Source organism: Nicotiana sylvestris, chromosome 11, assembly GCF_000393655.2.
Source record: "Nicotiana sylvestris chromosome 11, ASM39365v2, whole genome shotgun sequence".
Classification (NCBI taxonomy): Eukaryota; Viridiplantae; Streptophyta; class Magnoliopsida; order Solanales; family Solanaceae; genus Nicotiana; species Nicotiana sylvestris.
This window is the reverse complement of record NC_091067.1, coordinates 59249626-59267806: the sequence shown is the minus strand read 5'-3', so window position 1 is coordinate 59267806 and position 18181 is coordinate 59249626. Positions and strand designations below refer to the sequence as shown.

The 18181-nt window shown below is 38.3% G+C and overlaps 1 protein-coding gene across 1 annotated transcript; it reads left to right on the top strand.

Moving 5' to 3' along the window:
- Positions 1 to 447: 447 nt before the first annotated feature.
- On the top strand, positions 448 to 17785 carry LOC138881082 (uncharacterized). The gene is made up of 6 exons (XM_070161282.1): positions 448 to 579; positions 653 to 796; positions 7433 to 7557; positions 7661 to 7903; positions 16945 to 17362; positions 17684 to 17785. The coding sequence occupies exons 1-6, from the start codon at positions 448 to 450 to the stop codon at positions 17783 to 17785; spliced, it is 1164 nt and encodes a 387-aa protein (XP_070017383.1).
- The last annotated feature ends 396 nt before the right edge of the window (positions 17786 to 18181 follow it).

The window sequence follows — 18181 nt, the reverse complement described above, 5'->3', positions numbered from 1 at the left end:
ACCTCGAAACCCGGCAAGGGTAAGAAGAGGAAGAAGAAAACTTTGACCGAGTCTTCAATTAAGATCGACGCCACGATCTCGACTTCAGCTGCTGTGGCAAGGCCCCATACTAAAGATGAAGATGATGATGATCGCCCTTTGGCACAAAGGGCAAGACGGGGTGTGGATGTTTCGTAGGCTGCTAGGCACAAGGCCGCCGAGTCGGTGATGGTCTATATGGACCTAACCCGTGCTGAGGAGACCCTCAAGGAGGGTTCGGGCGTAGTCTCCGAGCTTCAAGTCGGACATGGCACAGTCCGTATCGATGAAACCTTGGCTGGAGATTCCGGAGGGCCTGAACCCGAATTTTCCCGGGGTTGAGAAGATATCCTTACAGAAATTGATGCCTTGGGTGGTTTTAAATTGGGCCCTTCGTTTTCACCGGGGGAGATTAGGGATGCCCAGGATATGGGTTCCACCAGTGTATGGGCCTCTCATGGAGAGGAAGATATGCTTGGGGACTACTTCGCCGGCATCGACATGGACACAGACCTCGACGCCCCCATTGCTCTTGAGAAGGCTGAGAATCTTAAACAGCAGGTAATATTCTCGACATACCATTTGTGCTTCAAGTCTTTACCTTGCCTTCTCATCTTTTCTGCCCCTGTTGTAGGTCAAGAAGTTGTATGATCATACCTTTTCTAAGCTCCAAGAAGAGCTCTCATGTCGTGAGAAGGAACTCGAGAAACTCACCTCGAAGCTAAATAAGTCAGAGGCTTCCTCCGCCCGACAGGAAGAGGAGTTGGGTGACCTTCGGGCAAGCCTGGAGGGGTGCACAAGGAAAGGACCAGCTTTGTGTCATACCTCCTTTTTTCACACCCGAAAGGAGTATAAGGTAGTTTTTTCCAATTTAAGTGACAATCGAAACGGGATTATTCTATTAGATTCAGAGTCGCCACTTGGGATAATTTATAGTGTCCCAAGTCACCGGTTTTAAATCCCGAGTCGAGAAAAGATTGACTCTGTTTTATAGTCTGCCAACACAGAAATCCGTGTAAGGAATTCTGTTAACCCGGGAGAAGGTGTTAGGCATTCCCGGGTTCCATGGTTCTAGCACGGTCGCTCAACTATTATTATTAGCCTATTTATCTGATTTTAAAATACTTTTAAACCTATGTGCCTTTTTAACTTATTAACCGCTTTTTAAATATTTTAAACGCTTTTAGGAAGATTCAACATTATTTAAAACATATCTTGAACCACGCCACATGAAATGCACCAGCGGTTCGCGACATGTTCTATTTAACGTTATTAAGAAATGAAATTGGGTCACATGAAATTTGCACCCGAAATTAGTCATTTAAAGAAAATCAATTTAAAGAATGCGCCTAAAGCAACTACGAAGGTTCAAATTATTAACAAAGTTTGCGAGGGCCATGGACATTCAATTGATGGCACACCCCGATTTTAAGAAAATTAAGTCTTGAATTGGATCTGTGAGGGCCATATATTATTGGTTTTAAATTTGGCACACCTCAAATTATTTTTTTAAAAGGGATGGGTATTTTTAGAGGTGATCTAGAACTAATCATTACGCGCTTAAAGCAATCTATGATTATCCTAGCTTATTTAATACTAACTTAATAATTTATATGAGAGACAAGGGTGATATGGTAAAAATGGCACACCTCAAATTAACCATAAGAATTACTTTAACCTAAGATTTGAAGCCATATTTACACAACTACTACAAATTATGCTGGGCTTTCAGGCATTTGGGTCACGCCTGCTATAGGCGAAACTGGCAACAGTAGTTAAATAAGAAGTTGGGCTAGAAAAGCAGGCCCAAAGCACGATAAGGCTTGTAATTTCCATTTTCAAGCGGCCTCAGGGTCTAGGCCTAAAGGAAAACACAAATCTCCTGAAAAGTAAGGGCTGGGAAATGTGGGACTCGAGATCGAGTCCATATAGAACATAAGCAGCATTTGAAACTCAAGGATATCAACATGAGCCTGAATGGCTTTCAACAATACACAACACCTTGATATAAGAGGAAAAATAAACTTTAAATGTTATCAAACCATACTACATGCCTAGAAGCAACATTATTGTGAATCAAATTGCACTAGTGACATGAGAAACGAAACTGTACAACATCCATAATTAATTCAATTCCAAGCCATCCTATAGACAATTATATGAAATTTAAACCTCAATTAAACCCTTTTTGACATGCACAATAGCAACAAAAACCCCATGAGATTGTCATATGACAAACCTAAATCTAAACATCAAATCAACTTTAAATATACTCAACACACAGACCAAGGGTAATTCAACATAGGGCTTAACCATTATTGCAAATAACCTGGAGCATTTTCTCCACCCATAGCAAGTTTAAACCAAACTACCAACTAATAAGAGACCCAGAGAACTTAAATTTTAGCTTGACAATAGGACACCACATCCATAACATGAAGCAAACTAACAAAATTGTACCCCAAAACTAAAATATTACAGACTATGAATGAGATTGAAGAATAAAGAAGTAAAATTCAACAAAGACACTGATGTTCATCATATATCCACATTTCAATTTGTATGTTTACATATAATATGTTATCCATGGTCCAAAATATACCTAGAAGTCAAGAGAAAAACAAGGAGAATGAAGAATTAGCAACAACAGCAGAATCAACTCAACAACTCAGCAAAACCAACTTCTTTCAAGCCAAATTAAACCCAGATGAACCTAGTTCTTTGGAGCTTTTTTTTTCTAGAAATTCTGACAATCAGGGAACTCAAATAACAAAACCAAACATATTTCAAACAATTTTCAGTATTCAGAGTCTAAAGGATAACTCAGCCGTTTTCTAAGTTTTTTAATCTTGTCATCCTCTGAAATCTAAATGAGAAGAAGTAACCTTATATAGCAAATCCTAGGGCAACAGAAATGATTTACCATTTTATCCATCAACCCTTCCCCAATTTATTTTTTTTATACTTTTAACCCTGAATTTTAAAACCAATTACTGAACTAACCCAAACCCCTCTATACTGGAAGTTTCCCTTTCAGTTTTTACAAGATTCTCTCAATCAAAATTCCCCAAAAACCTTTTAGTCCCCTGTTAATTACTTCAAGCAACAAAACCCTGAATTGAGCTGCTCAAATGCCTTTGGGCCCCCCTGCCCTACCGAGCTCCAAGCAGCTCTTTGGGCTTCTTGCATTTAGCAAGCCCAAATTCAAATTAAACAAATGGATTCCCAAATAAAAACCAGAAAAAAAAAATCAATTCTGGACTTCAGTAACATGAAATTCCTTTAACGAAGCAAAAATAAAAGAAGTAGAAAGAAAAGGAAAATTAACAATCATTTACCAAAGAAATTAATCTACCTTATAAACTAAATGTGACTTAATCCTAATCATGCAATAGAACAATTTAAAAATAGAAACAAGAAAGAGAAAGAAAGGATCAGAAGAAGAAAGAACGGAAATAACAGAAACAACACAAAAGAAATAAAGATTGAGGAGCCAAACTTACCGACCGTATCTAAACAAACGAACCAGAAACTGAGGCAAAAGAAACTGGACGGTCTTCAAAACGCTTTGAAACGGGCCAAAGATGATACCAATTGATCATTCTTACCAAGAACAATCAAATGGCATAAATTTTGACATGAATCGAGCCTTAGAACTCTTGAAATCAGAAAGAGGCAAAGTATTTTTTTTGTTTTCTTTTGGAGTTTCGGATCTGAAATTAAGGCAAATGGGTGGGGATTTTTGGGGAATTGATAGTGGGATAAGGATGATGAAAGGTTAAAAGCTGTATGGTACGAATTTGGGATAATTTGGGGAAACTAGGGTTTTGGCCGGATTGCTTCAATTGAAGATTCGAGACACTCTAAAGGGATTTGAGGGAAACTGGTCAGAGATTGGGAAATGGGAGGTCATGAGGGTTCTGTTGTCACGCCCCGAACCTGGGCCTGGACGTAACACAACACTCGGTGCCTGACTATATGTGACCGAGCAAACCAACTAGCTGGCTGAATCAACATGTGATATCATAACATACTAAATGCGGAAGATAAACTAATACATGCTGATATATTGAAAGTTTGAATGATATAAATCAAAGTACAGAAATACTAATACAATTTCTGAAACGTATTTGTAGTAAATATAGCTTAACATGAAAAACATGAGACTCTGTCTAACTGTTACTGTAGTCTATGAAGCCTTTATTGAAGTACTAAAAACACTAACTATTTGTAAATACTGAAAGGCTGTAAAGTAATGATAATGCCCCAAAAGAACTGGGGATCACCAAACAGCTAATACGAGAGTCCTAGCGCTCTGAATCGTAAACCTGTATATCATTATCTGCATTGTGAGATGCAGGCCCCGGGCAAAAGGGATATCAGTACATTTGAATTGCACTGGTATGTAAAGCAACTGAAATAAAGAATTATAAATGCTGAAACTGAAACTAAGCTGATAACTAAGAATTGATAATTGATAACTGAAATGATAACTATTGAAACTGAAACTGAAATGATAACTGATGACTGATAACGGATAACTAAAATGATAACTGATAACTGATAACTGATAACTGAAATGATAACTGATAGCTAATAACTGAAATGTTAACTGATAACTGATAACTAAAATGATAACTGATAACTGAACTGAACAAAGGAAGTAAGGCTATGAATACTCCCTCTTCTGAATGATGAACAACCTGTTTATCTGAATATTAAACTGCGGCCTCAGGCCCATATATATATATATATATATGCATGTGTGTGTGTATGTGCACAACTGCGGCCTCGGGCCTAAGTATACGTATACATAACTGCGTCCTCAGGCCCAAAGATGCATAAAGCATAAACTGCGGCCTCAGGCCCAAATATAGGTGTTCGACATTCATGGATTTAAAATTAGGAATTTAGAATCATACTGCAATATATAATAGTAAAATACTGAATCACGCTGAGTTACATGATACTGGAATACTGGATCACACTGAGTTACATAATACTGGAATATTGAATCATGCTGAGTTACATAATACTGGAATACTGAATAGGACTAGAATGAGACATGTATTCTTGAACTGATTATGAACACTGAAACTTCAACTGTTTATGATATGCTGAGTAAACTATACTGAGACTTAGGGACATCAAACCCAAGTCTATATTAAATACGAACTGAGCTCACAACGTTCAGAATGAAAGTCATGAACGAGTTATGAAGCTAGAGAATAGAAGCTCTACAACTATTCAAGGAACTAGGCTTAACTATATTTCCGAGGCAATCGATACGTCGTAAAAGAAACTTAGTGTAGGGAGAATCATTAACATTCCCAAACATAGAGATTTAGCCTCACATACCTTAACTTCCTGCTCTTGAGCATAATACAACATTCGCCAACTCTTTCAACTTTAATCTATATTAATACAAGTCAAAGGGATTCCATAGTAGCAATAATTCTCATGTTTTGGTTACTTAGGTATTTTCTCAAACACTTGGTGAGAATAAAGCTTCATAGTCCTTATTAATGGTGTCTCTACACACAATAACCCATTCTCTTGGTCCTAGATAAATTCTAAAGTCTCAAATGGTTATAATCAACATTATTCTTTATCACCCATAAGGTAAACAACACCCTTAACCAATAATCAATAATCAACACCCAAAACCTATAATCGTTCATGCTTTTCTATCAACCCATCAACTCATATCTCATGAACTAGAGTCTATAATCATTAATTCAATGATAGAATCAATTAGAGGGTGAAGAAATTACCTTTTTGAAGTTCAATCCTCTTGAATTCGAGTTCTAGGGTTTCTTCTCTCAACAACAATGTCCCAATCGAATATCTAATGATATGGAGGGTTTACCCATGTTAATAAGATGTTGGGAAATTGAAATTAAGTTAGAATTACCATTAGAACTTACCTTGGGTGGTGGAGGGACCCTTAAGGAGTTAGATTTTTGAGAGCTTTACTTTCTAGAGCAAGTTTTTATGTTTTGGGGCTGTGGGGGACGAAATAGGGCTAAAAAAATGACTTCCCAAGTTGGACACCGCGTCCCAGTTGGCGTGACCGTGGTCCTGACCGCGGTAAATCGCTGGGACACTGCCTCACCACCACGATCACGGTAAAATGCGGCAGGACCGTGGTGGTTACACACTATTCTGTAAATAGGCATAAATTTTTGCACAAAGCTCCATTTGGGCTCCACAATATATCGGTGGAAAGCTATTTCAAAGGCCTACAACTTTCATGATTTGAGTTTTCCCAAATTCCTTACAAAGTTTCACTAAAACCTGTTGGAACATGGACTTTCTGCAAACTTAGTCGATTTTGTCAAATCATATGCACCTCACTTTCCATCTTGATTTTGAATCAACTAGTTTCACCCATAATCCTTCCGATGGGACTTCACATATCAAAAATATAATCTTACTACTCCTTTAACTCATTCATACCTAAGACGAATGTACGAGGTGTTATATCAGTGGTGTAAATTTGGTGGGGGTTTGAGGTGGCGCCGCCACCGGAGATGGTGAGGAATTTAGGGCAGCGCTAGGGTTTGGGTTCAGATGAAGAAGATGAAGTGAAGAAGTACGAGGTGGTTCTGAAGGGGTTTCGACATTTATAAATGAAAATGGGGAAAGTGTTCCTGGCCATTGGATGATGGTAAATGAAAGGCCAGGATTGACTTTATAATAAGAAAACTCAAAACGACGTAGTTTTGCTCCTATACTATATCGTTTCAAAGGTCTTAGGGGCTGATGGCTTGGACCGGGTGTGGGCGAATTTTGGGCCAATTTGAACTGGTTGGGGAAATAAATTGGGTTGTGCTAAAATGGCCCAAAATTACAGCCCTTCTCATTTTCTTTTCTTTTTCTTTTCAATTTTCAAATATTTTTTTCTTATTTTCTTCTTTAATTAATTTAAATCCTAAATTAACTCTTAAACTAAATTAATTTACCAAATTAAGCTAATTACTTATCCTAACATTTACAAAATTTAAAAACTCCTAAATTAAAAGAAAAAACTATAAAATTTAAAATTAAAATGTTAAAATGCAAAGTGAGTCATTTTTGTGATTTTTATTTTTATAAAAAACTAATTTACTAATTAACCTAAAAATATAAAAATAAATCCTAAATGAAAATGAAGAGTAGTTTTATATTTTCATGATTTAAATAAAAATTAAACATGCACAGAAAAATGCAAATAATTGAGAAAATTCCACAAAAATTCCTAAAATGGCAAATAATTAAAAGAAAAAATCTATTTCCTTGGGATTCTGTAGGAGTATTTCATATAGGGCAAAAATAACATGCTCACACTTTTCCGAGCAGGTAACGCGACATTCACGTGCTCATCCTCTTACTCTTATGACTTGATGCTTATGATCTTGTTTCGCCTTTGCAGATTGGGCAAAAGGATGCCCTGGTGGGGCAACTTCGGGAAGAGGTTGCAGCCAACGATGCGGAGATCCTCGAGTTGAAGAGGCAGAATGGGGTCTTGTCCTCGGAAAAGGACCTTCTGCGGGGAGAGTTAGCCTCGACCTAGGAATTTCTTCGAAATGCTCAAAAGGAGGTCGCTGCACTATCTGTAGCCAAGGCTGAGGCTGTTGAAGATGCGTCTTCATACAAGAAGGATGCCGCTACTGCAAATGCTCGAGCCAGGGAGATATCTGAAAAGGCCGAGCAGAAGTTGGCTCGGGCCGTTGCTTATGCTCGTCTCTGAGCTCGGAGGTAGGCCCTCGAGGAAGCAAACCGAAGGTGTCGATCTCTCTATTGAGATCGAGAAAGCCATAATCTTGGAGGAGAGATCAGCGCCTTCAGCTTCTTCGGATGAGGACTCTGGAAGTGATTCAAATGGTAGTGAGGGTGAGGAATGGTCTTCGAGCCGTCCTTTCTGCTTCTTCTTATTTTTCCTTTTGTGTATGGGCTCCTCGGGGGAGTTTTGTAAAGACATATTCTGTAAATGAATTTTTGAGAATGCAAAGAGATCCTTTTATTTTAAGTCTTCAAATTTATTTTTCAATGCTTATGTAAATCTAGTCTGTTGAATCTTGATGTCGGGTCTTTTATAACCCATACTCAGAATAACCGAGATCCTCGAGATCGGGCACTATCTCGATTCTAGACTGTTAGCACTTTCGGGGCTTATCTTGTAGTGGCAGAGATCTTCGGATCGGGCACAATCTCGAGGCTAGACCGATTATGATAGCCCCTTAGAGCTTATTTTCATTTTGATAGAGTTCGTCGATATCGGGCACCATCTCGAGGCTTAGACTGATATTGATGGCTTCATAGAGCCTATAGTTATAACGACAGAGATCCCCGAGATCAGACACCATCTCGAGGCTAGATTTATACAGGAATCTTGACCCCTCGAATGCCGTATGATGGCATAATTTGTATGGCATGATTGCGAAGTGACCGGGGCGGTCCCTCCGGTACACTTCCCCAAAAGTGGCACTAATATGATCAGGATTAATTGGCCTTCAAAATAGGGCGAATGTTGATACCCAATTTTTTCTTATATATTTTCAATATGCAAAATACCTTCAAAATAGCATATATATGCATACATAAGCATGTCCAAGGTTTTATTATTTTTTCCATAATTTTAAGGTTTTTAATTGATTTATTTTCTCCCTTTTTACCTATAAAATCCCCAATAATTATTTCTAAAATTAATTTTTTGATAAGTCATCTATTGGATTTCTATATTTATGCCAAAATATGGCTAATTTAAATTTTACATATTTTAATAATAACATTTATTATTTTTAAAGCTAAATTGTACATAATTGCAATATTAGTCCCTTTTAATATTTAATTATGTTTTATATGCATAAAATTAGATCCTATATTTTTTAAATTTCTAATTATGTATTATAAATCATTTTAGATTTTTAAATTATTTTTCAAAAATTATCTACTATTTATTATAAATCAAATAGAGAAAAAACTGGCTATTTAAATTATAGCCAAATTGGCTTTCAATTATAGCCCAAATCGGACCCTAATTCCCAGCCCAATTTACAATAAAAAAACCCGACCCACACCTTATTAACCCATTCCCAAACTCGGAACCCACCTGTGAGCACGTGATTTTTGCCCTATATGTATTACTCCAACAAATTCAAAACAAAATAATTTCTTTCAGTGTTTGCAATTTTGTTGGATTTCGTGGCATTTTCTATTAATTATTTGCATTTGTCTGTGCATGTTTAGTTTATTTAATTCATGAAAAATAAAAAAAATATGTTGCATCTGCATTTAGGATTTAATGTTATATTTTTAGATTAATTAGCAAATTAGTTTGTTTTATAAAAAACGAAAATCACAAAAAATAATTCATTTTGCATTTTTACTCTTTAATTTTGAATTGTGTAATTTTTCTTTAAATTTAGGATTTAATTATTGTAAATACCATGATGAGTGATTAATCTAATTGGGTAGGTTAATTTAGTTTAAAATAATTATTAACTAATGTAGGATTTATTTTAATTTTGGAAAAGAGAAAAAAGAAGAAGTGTGAAATTAGAAAAGAAAAAGAAAGAAATAAGAAGGTTTAAATCTGGGCCAAAGTCAATCCAAGTTTCCCAGCCCAAACGAAATTACCCGTTCAAATCAACCCAAATATATGCCTCACCCGGTCCAAAACCCCCAGTACCATACGACGTCGTTTTTTGGAGTCCAATCTCAGCCGTTGATCTCATATGATCAGACGGCTGGGAACTGAACCCTTACTTGATATAGCCCTTACTTGATATATATATATGTCCTAACGCCCCTACCCCCCTTCATTTCATCGTTCCAACACCCCTATCAGAGAACCCAAGCCTAACCCTAACAGAGCCGCCCCCTTTTCCACCACCGTCTGGTGGCGGCGCCGCCTCCGGTCAACCCCAAACTAACACCCCACAACCCCCAGGATTCCCTCATACCAAATCCATAACTACTCTCCTTCGAATCTGCCCGGAGCTCTGCGAATCTTGAATCTGAGGTCAACCCCAAAAGTTCAAAACCACTTTTTCGTCAATCCTGGTACATGCATGGTCAGAAGGCATCGTTCTTCGAGTTTTGAAGTTCGGATTCGAACGATCTACCTTAGTTTTGTTAGGGCTTTTGTCTCCGATGGATATCGAGTCTAAATCGGTAAGCTCTTTTCTTCTCTTGTCTTCTCTTCCTTTTTGATTGTCTTATTCTCTTCTTCCTCCCCTTATCTTTAGCTTAATCTTCTTATACTAGTCTGGCTGAAACTCGACTAATCTCTCGAGTTTAGATTGGTCTTCCGGTCATTGTCCTTCTCTTCTTCGTGAAAGTTTGTTTTCTGATTTCTTTAGTCTGTTGTGTTAATAGCATGGATAACTCTCCGATCTTGTTTTCTGTTTAGCCATCCAAGTTATTTTAAAATTAAGTTACTTCGACTGAGTTAAATCCTTGCCTAGTCATCGTTAATTGATCAGTATAGATTTGCTTTGAAATCATTTCATGTTATCATGGCTTGCAGATTTTTCTTTTCAAAGAGATAAGTGTTCGTCTGGGCATTGGTTTGTCTTTGGTCCATTTGGCAAAGAGCAGCCCGTCCAAATTGGTTTCCTTTCTTAGGGTAAATTCAGCCGTGGGTTAATTTGACCCATGTCCAGTTGGGGTTCAAGGTAATTTTCAGGGGTGAGGAGGGCATTTTAGGTAGTTTACTGGGGGAATCTTTTGATAATAGAAATAGAAGCTTCTAGAGAGGGGTTCAGGGATATTTCAGACCTTTTGATGGGTTTTAACTTGGGTAACAAGTCATAAATTTAGGGATCCCTAAGCTAAAATAAGAATTTTAAAGGGGGTAGAAAGGAAATATGTGATTCTAAAGTTTGCCCTATGGCCTTGCCTATAAAGGCATATCATTCTTGCCTTTGAACAGGGGTTGGAAAGTTGAAAAAGTCTAGGCGGTTAAACAATTGCAGAAAACACTGTTCTATTGGCTTTCCAGTTCTTTTTTCTCATTTTTTATTCCAATTTGTCAAAGAAAATTTTAAGTTCAGTAAACGGGAGAAATGGCTTGAATTAATTCTTGGTTGAAGTCTGGAATTTGTGTGCTGGTTTGAGGTCACTGCTGCATTGGTATTTGAGTGGAGCTCCTTGGTTATTTGGTTGAATCTGGGACATTGCTTGCTGCTGTCAAGTTCTGTTGTCTTGGTCTACTACTGCTCCAGCTTGCTTATTATAATCATTTTTTCCTTCTATAATTTCCAGGTACACCACTCAAACCCGACATGGAATTGAACATTGATTGGCTTGTATGAAGCTTTGGAAACCCAAGTTGACATTCGACTAAATGTTTCAAAGTTTTGATGTAGTTGTTGTTAAATTCTTTCATTATGCATGACTAGATGCCTCAGTTTTTGTGGAGTTTTGCTTCTGGTTTGTATTGAATGCTAGTGCATGCTAATAGCTTAGGGTGATTTCGTTGCTCGGATTTATTGTATACTTTCAGGGCATTGAGTGCTTTAACATTGTTTGAACTCTAGTGTATGAATGGACTGTTTTTAAGTTTTAAAATGGTATTGTTCAAAACATGTCAAGTCTATTGCGTGTGGATCTGAAAAGAGACTCACATGTGTTCAGGTGGTTAGTTAACAATAAGCTTGGAAACAGCATCTCCTAACTTCAGGTTAATTGTGGATTCGACTATCAGTGATTGTCTTTTGTTTTCTCTATTTTTGATCCCTAAGTTTTATTGTTGATTGTAGCTTGATCATTACTAGTATCTGGGCGTTATGTATTAATATATGCACATAGGTGTATGCACGTTAGTAAAAGAAATTCTGCAAGCTTAATGTTAAAGGATTTCCTGGAAATGGTCTATTGATTGCTTTAGATCTGATGTTTGGAATTGGTTAGAGTTGAGACCTGTTAGCAATTATATCCCTTTTAAAATATGTGGGCGATGGACTAGGTTCGAGGTTAAGCCTCCTGTTTACACTCCTGACGATTGACTCCATGTTTAGCATTTATATCCTTTTGAACCCATGTTGGTAATAAGTTGCTTTGATGTTGAGCCTGTTATTAATAAGAATCTGTTGTCAATCAAAAAAAGTTTCCGATGTCAAATGCAAATCTAGAGACCCCTTGGGTCTGGACTTCATTTTTCTTCTTAGCCCTCAAATAGCTTGGGCCATGAGGCGGCAAAGCTGAGGCGCAGGTTTTTTTTACTGGGCCTGCCTATTATTGCCTTGGGCTTGATCTTGAATAGGGCTTGAGCCCCTTTTCTGTGAATAAGCAAATTGGATTTCCTATTCAATGCGGGTGCTCTTCTATAGGGCTTGTTTGAATACTGGAAGTAAGGGCACAAGCCCAATCTATAATATGTCCTTCACTAGAATTTATTAGTAACTGGAAAGAGCCGTAGTAATTGATTGATTGAGTAATGGCCCTCGCAAAGTTAACAACGTGTTAGTTGCTTTAGGCGCGTTATTTTTAAATAATATTACCTTCTTAAACTCGGGTGCGCATTTCATGTGACCCAAATCCAAATCCTAAAACATTGAATAAAATGTGTTCCAGATTGCGGGTGCATTTCATGTGGCGCGATCCAAAGACATGTTTTAAACGACGTTCAATCTTCCTTAAATGATTAAAAGCGGTTAAAAAATTAAAATCAGCATATAGGTTCATAATTGATTAAAATCAGATAATTAAGCCGATTATAACAGTTGAGCGACCGTGCTAGAACCACGGAACTCGGGAATGCCTAACACCTTCTCTCGGGTTAACAGAATTCCTTACCCGGATTTCTAGTTTGCGGACTGTTAAACAGAGTCATATTTTCCTCGATTCGGGATTCAACCGGTGACTTGGGACACCATAAATCTCCCAAGTGGCGACTCTGAATCTTTTAACAATAAATCCCGTTTCGATTGTCCTTTAATTGGAAAAACTCCCTTATACTATAGCCCTTTACGGGGTATAGGTGAAAAAAGGAGGTGTGACACCACCTCCCCCATTTAATCTCGACCGTTTATCTCTCAGATCAACGGTCCACGTAGTTTCTTTCCTTTTTTTAATCCAACAACCCCCCAAACCCTATCCCATTCTTTCATTTGCGCCGCCTCTGAATCCTCTCCTCCTATCTTCTCTCTCAGACACCCTCAAACCCTAATCAATGTCCACCTTCTCCGGTCACCTGCCTCACCGGAAACCATGACCTCTCATCATCTCCTGGCCTCTGCTTCACCCCACGCCAGTTTGACACTACCCTGAGGTCCTTAGGTGAACCTGGAGCAGTTCAATTCCTATACATGGTTTTTCATGCCATCCACGGCTGTTCGAGTAAGATCTATGACTTTTCCAGCTAAAACCGGTAATATTTTAAGGTCCTCTCATCTTCTCTGGGTTCTCTAAAACCCTAAATCTTGAGATTTTCCACTTTTCTTTAGATTTTTCTTAGATCTAGGTATATCCATGAGTTTTTAACGAATTTTTCTTCATCTCTACTATTTTCCGAAAACCCTAGATTCACTATTGTTCGATTCTTCTCAAACCTTTCTAGATCTAAGGTGATTCGAGTATTATTAAGCGTTTTCCTTTAAAAACCTCCTGTTTTAACTAACTATTTTGAATTTTTAATCACTCTTCCTAAACTAGGGTTCATCCCGAGTTGTTTTTCAAAGGGTTTTTCTGACTTCTAAGTGTTTGATTAATTATCCTTTCTTCTTCGTGACTGATTTGTGCAAGAATACGAAACCCTAGTTGATTCTATGTGGTTCCTTCAATCTGTGCTTTGATTTGGGGTATCTTTGTGGTACCAGTCGTGTTAGTTTACTCTATCTTTTGGACTTAAACATTTTTTCCTTGTTAAATCCAGTATTTTTGTGGTTTTCCCCTAATTAATCTTTGTTAGAGTTCGAACCTGCTTTTCCGGCTAAATACTATACTTTCTTTGAGGTCTTACTTAGTCTAATCTCTATTTTATGGGATTTGAGTAATTCTTTCCGGAAATCACTATTCTTTTGAAGGTTTTGCTGATTACTTTACTCTATTAAGATTTGTGTGCATAGATTATATTTATTTCCTTGTTTATGACTTTAATTGGTCATTTCTGCCTTAATTGATTGCCTATATAATTTTAGGGTTCTTATTGGCTCCTTATTTGGTATGATTTGGACTCCTTGCCTTAATTAAACCTCTGTTGTTACCGTTAATCAATTACCCCTAATTAAAGGGATCTATTCCGAACCCCTTTAGGTGATTTGATTATGTAATTCTGTGATTGTCCCTAATTGACTGGCTTCTGATTCTTTACCTTATTGGTTCTACTCATAAAGTGCTATATGTACACTCTTATTTAAACAAAGTCATATTTTCCTCGATTCGGGATTTAACCGGTGACTTGGGACACCATAAATCTCCCAAGTGGTGACTCTGAATCTTTTAACAATAATCCCGTGTCGATTGTCCTTTAATTGGAAAAACTCCCTTATACTATAGCCCTTTACGGGGTATAGGTGAAAAAAGAAAGTGTGACAGCTCTGGCGACTCTGCTGGGGATCGAACCCAGAATCTCTGGTTCAGGGTTCAAGAATTCGAGGTTAGAATAAATTTTATAGTTGGCTTTATCCATTATCTGATTTTGTTACATGATTTGGGCCTTATGTGCTAATCGATTGCTTTTACCGCTTTGATATTCCGTGAACTGTATATAGATTGTTGCGAAATCCCTCTTCTCTCTAAGTCTTCTTAATCATGAAGAAGTGTGCACTTTGTGTGACTTCTTTTCTGTTAGAGTCATATTCCAAATTTAGAACGAGGTTCGGACAAGCTGCAAAGCCGGCGAAGCTTCTGTATTCCCGGTACACTGCCCCCCCCCCGGCTCGAGCTGTCCGCTCGGGTAAGCCAGGTCTAGAACAATAAACCCTAGGATTTAAACCTAGTATAACAAGACCTCATGTCGGAGCCCTAATAGGAACGTTTGTTTGCATCATGTGCATTTTGACTTTGGACACTCAACACAGGGGTTGGGTCTGTCTAGGACAGGTGCACCCGAAATAAAAAAAGACCATCCTGATGCATCTTACTTGCTACTTGTGCATTTATTTGCTTCGGACTTGCATGCTGACCGGCTTATGAATATTGGGAAAGTTGAGTAAGAGAAATAGCAGTATGAGGGCTAAAGAGAGTTAATCGCCTCTTCTAAAAAAAAACAATGTCCAAATAGTGTCGAAACTCTGCCGGATTTTTGAGAAAATAAAAGCAAAACAAAAAAGAGGAAAACAAAAGTTGGAGAAAAAGTCTTGTTTTCAAATAAAAAATAGTTTTTTTTATTTGCCTGAACTACGCCAGTTTGATTCTCACAGGGTGTGAGATACGTAGGCAACCCCCGTCGGGTCCAACTTCCTTTTTGCAAAAATAGCCCAAAAGCCCAAAAATTTTACTTTAATTTGAAAATAAATAGGGTGATGCAATTCTTGCCAGAAATAGCTAAATGTCCCTAAAAGGGCGCCGGAAGGCTGTTTTTGCAAGAACAATTACTTTTTTGTCACTGTGAAAGGTTTTGGCTGGTTAGCTGACATAGCCTTAAAATCTTCGTTTTTAAAGTGCTGAAAGGCCGTGTTGGCAAGGCCGGATGTTTTGGGGAAAGATTTTGAAAATTGGTCATTTCTCTTAAGTCAAAACGAGTCATGGTTTTCTTTAAATTAAAATCACCTTAATAAATATGCAGGATGAGCACAAATCAAAATGAACCTTTCTCAGTCCGTGAAGAGATCCCTTTGGAGCTACATATGTGGTGGCATGATTTGGGGGACGACAGCAGGAAAGTCGTGACAAAAGCATTGGGCGGTCTTATTAGGATTTTGAAGGTTAAGCCCAGAAAAGATGTGATCGAGGCCTTGATACCGTTTTGGGACCCAACACATAATGTGTTCCACTTTGCGGATTTCGAGTTAACTCCTACGCTGGAAGAGATAGCAGGCTATGCTGGGTTCGAAGGGGTTCTCAGAAGTCAGTACCCAGTAGCACCAAGAGCAGTGACCCCTCACAAATTTTTAGACTTGTTAAGCATCAGTCGGGACATCCGAGATGGAAATTTGGCCAAAGGATTTTGTACCTTCTACTTTCTGTACCAACGATACGGGAATCCCCGTGGCTTTGAAACACCAGATACTGGTCTTACTCATGCTGGGAATCAAGACAAGTGGGAAACTCGGAGAGGATTAGCTTTCATAGTGGCGTTCCTGGGTATTTTGGTTTGCCCGAGAAAAGACGGGAACATAGAGATGGGCTAGTAGGGATAGCTGACTTTATGATGAAAAAGGCAAATGGGACTATAGTGTCGTTTATATTGGAAGAAATTTATCGAGCTCTTACTCATTGTCGAGAAGGAGCAAAGTTCTTTGAAGGGTGCAATATGCTGTTACAAATATAGATGGAGGAACACCTTTGCCACCGTCCCAGATACTTGAATTGCGGTATGACTGGCCTCGAGTGCATTGAAAAACATGAAAAATGAGTAGAGGGTTACGAGTTTCCAGATGGTACGGAAGCATGGCATGCTCATCTGATATCTTTGACCGCAAATAAGATCGAATGGACATTCGGTTGGCTTTCAGTCGACGAAGTAATCTATATGTCGGCTGAGGTGTGTTTTTTGCTATTGATGGGTCTTCGGAGCATCCAGCCTTATGCTCCGCACAGAGTCTTACGTCAGTTAGGCCGATACCAGACCATCCCGCACAATGAAGATTTGAGTCAGCAAGTCATTGAGTTAATGCCAAAAGCGGCCTTCTCAGAAGAAAAAGTGTGTCGGGTTTGGCATCAGTGCAGATTCTTAGGGCCTAACACGCAAGTACGAGACCTATCCAGAGGCGAGGTGGAGCCCAGTTATAATGCTTGGTATGGTAAAAGATCCTGAGTTCAACATGAGCCTGACAGGCCCGCAAAGAGACCCCATATCCAGCAATTCACCGACAGAGCTCAGGTACAATGGGATTGGCTGACCAAAGAAAACGAGTACAGGGCTACCATAAGAAAGTTGGAAAAGCAAGTTAGAGAACTTCAATTCGAGAATAGCTTGCAAGTGGCGGCGGACAAAGGGGAAAAGAAAAAGCTAGCCAAAGAAAATGAGGCACTTCGAGCTCAAATTCAGAAATTGAAAGTAGCGGTAGAAAGTCCAGTCCGAAGTGACAGAGATGAAAAGCTCATAGCTAACCTGAGGCAGAAAGTGAGTGACTATAGTTTCGATTTGAACAAAGCAGAAAGTGAACTAGCCAAGGCTCAAAAACAATTGGCTAAGAACACAGATGAACGAGTACGCCTGGTTAAGCAATTGAGAGAAAGGTACGACGATGAGGTCTTAAGGTTAAAGAAAAGGGTCATCGCCACAGAAAACAAAATGATCAAACAGGCAAAAGACTTCAAAGTTGAAAGGGAACATTGTTATACAGCATTGGCGCAATTAAAAATAGATTTGCAACAACTTCAGGAGCAAAATCATGCGGCTGAGCAAACTTTGGAAGCCAGGGCCCAACAGATTGGGCGTTTGTTACAAGAAAAGGGCGCCATAAGAGAGAGAATTAGAAGCATTGCCGACTACATCGTTATGAAGTGCCAGATTTGTGAGGATATGACTCGCACTACCTTCTTTCCAGCAGTAATGACATTTGTTAAACAGATAATGAACGACTTGGATCAACTTCAAATGGAGCTTGCATATAGGCCTGCGGCGAGACCGAATGATGCCCCGCGGGCACTAGGAGCATTGATGTATTCATGATTTTTTTTGTTTGAGTCTGCATTTCCTTTTTGTTAAGCGTCTGTCAGTCATGTTGAGTTTTCTTTCTGCTAGAGTCCGTCAAATTGTTTTCGAGTCTGTATTTTCTTCTGTTGGAATATAATTTCTATTTTTGGAGTCTGTATTTCATCTTTGCATCGAAATCTGTTAGTCTTTTGGAATTTGTTAGTTTTGAGTTTGTAATGGAAGCATTTGTTGTTTTATTTTATGAAAACTGAAAATCCCAAAAAAGTTTTATTTCGCACTTATCTACAAGAACTACGATTGGTCTGATTCATGCGGGGTCATGATATGTAGGCAATCTCTATAGGATTCGACCGTAACCAAATAAAAGAGAGAAAGAAAGAGCGGAAAAACAAAAGAGAGAGAAAATAAGAA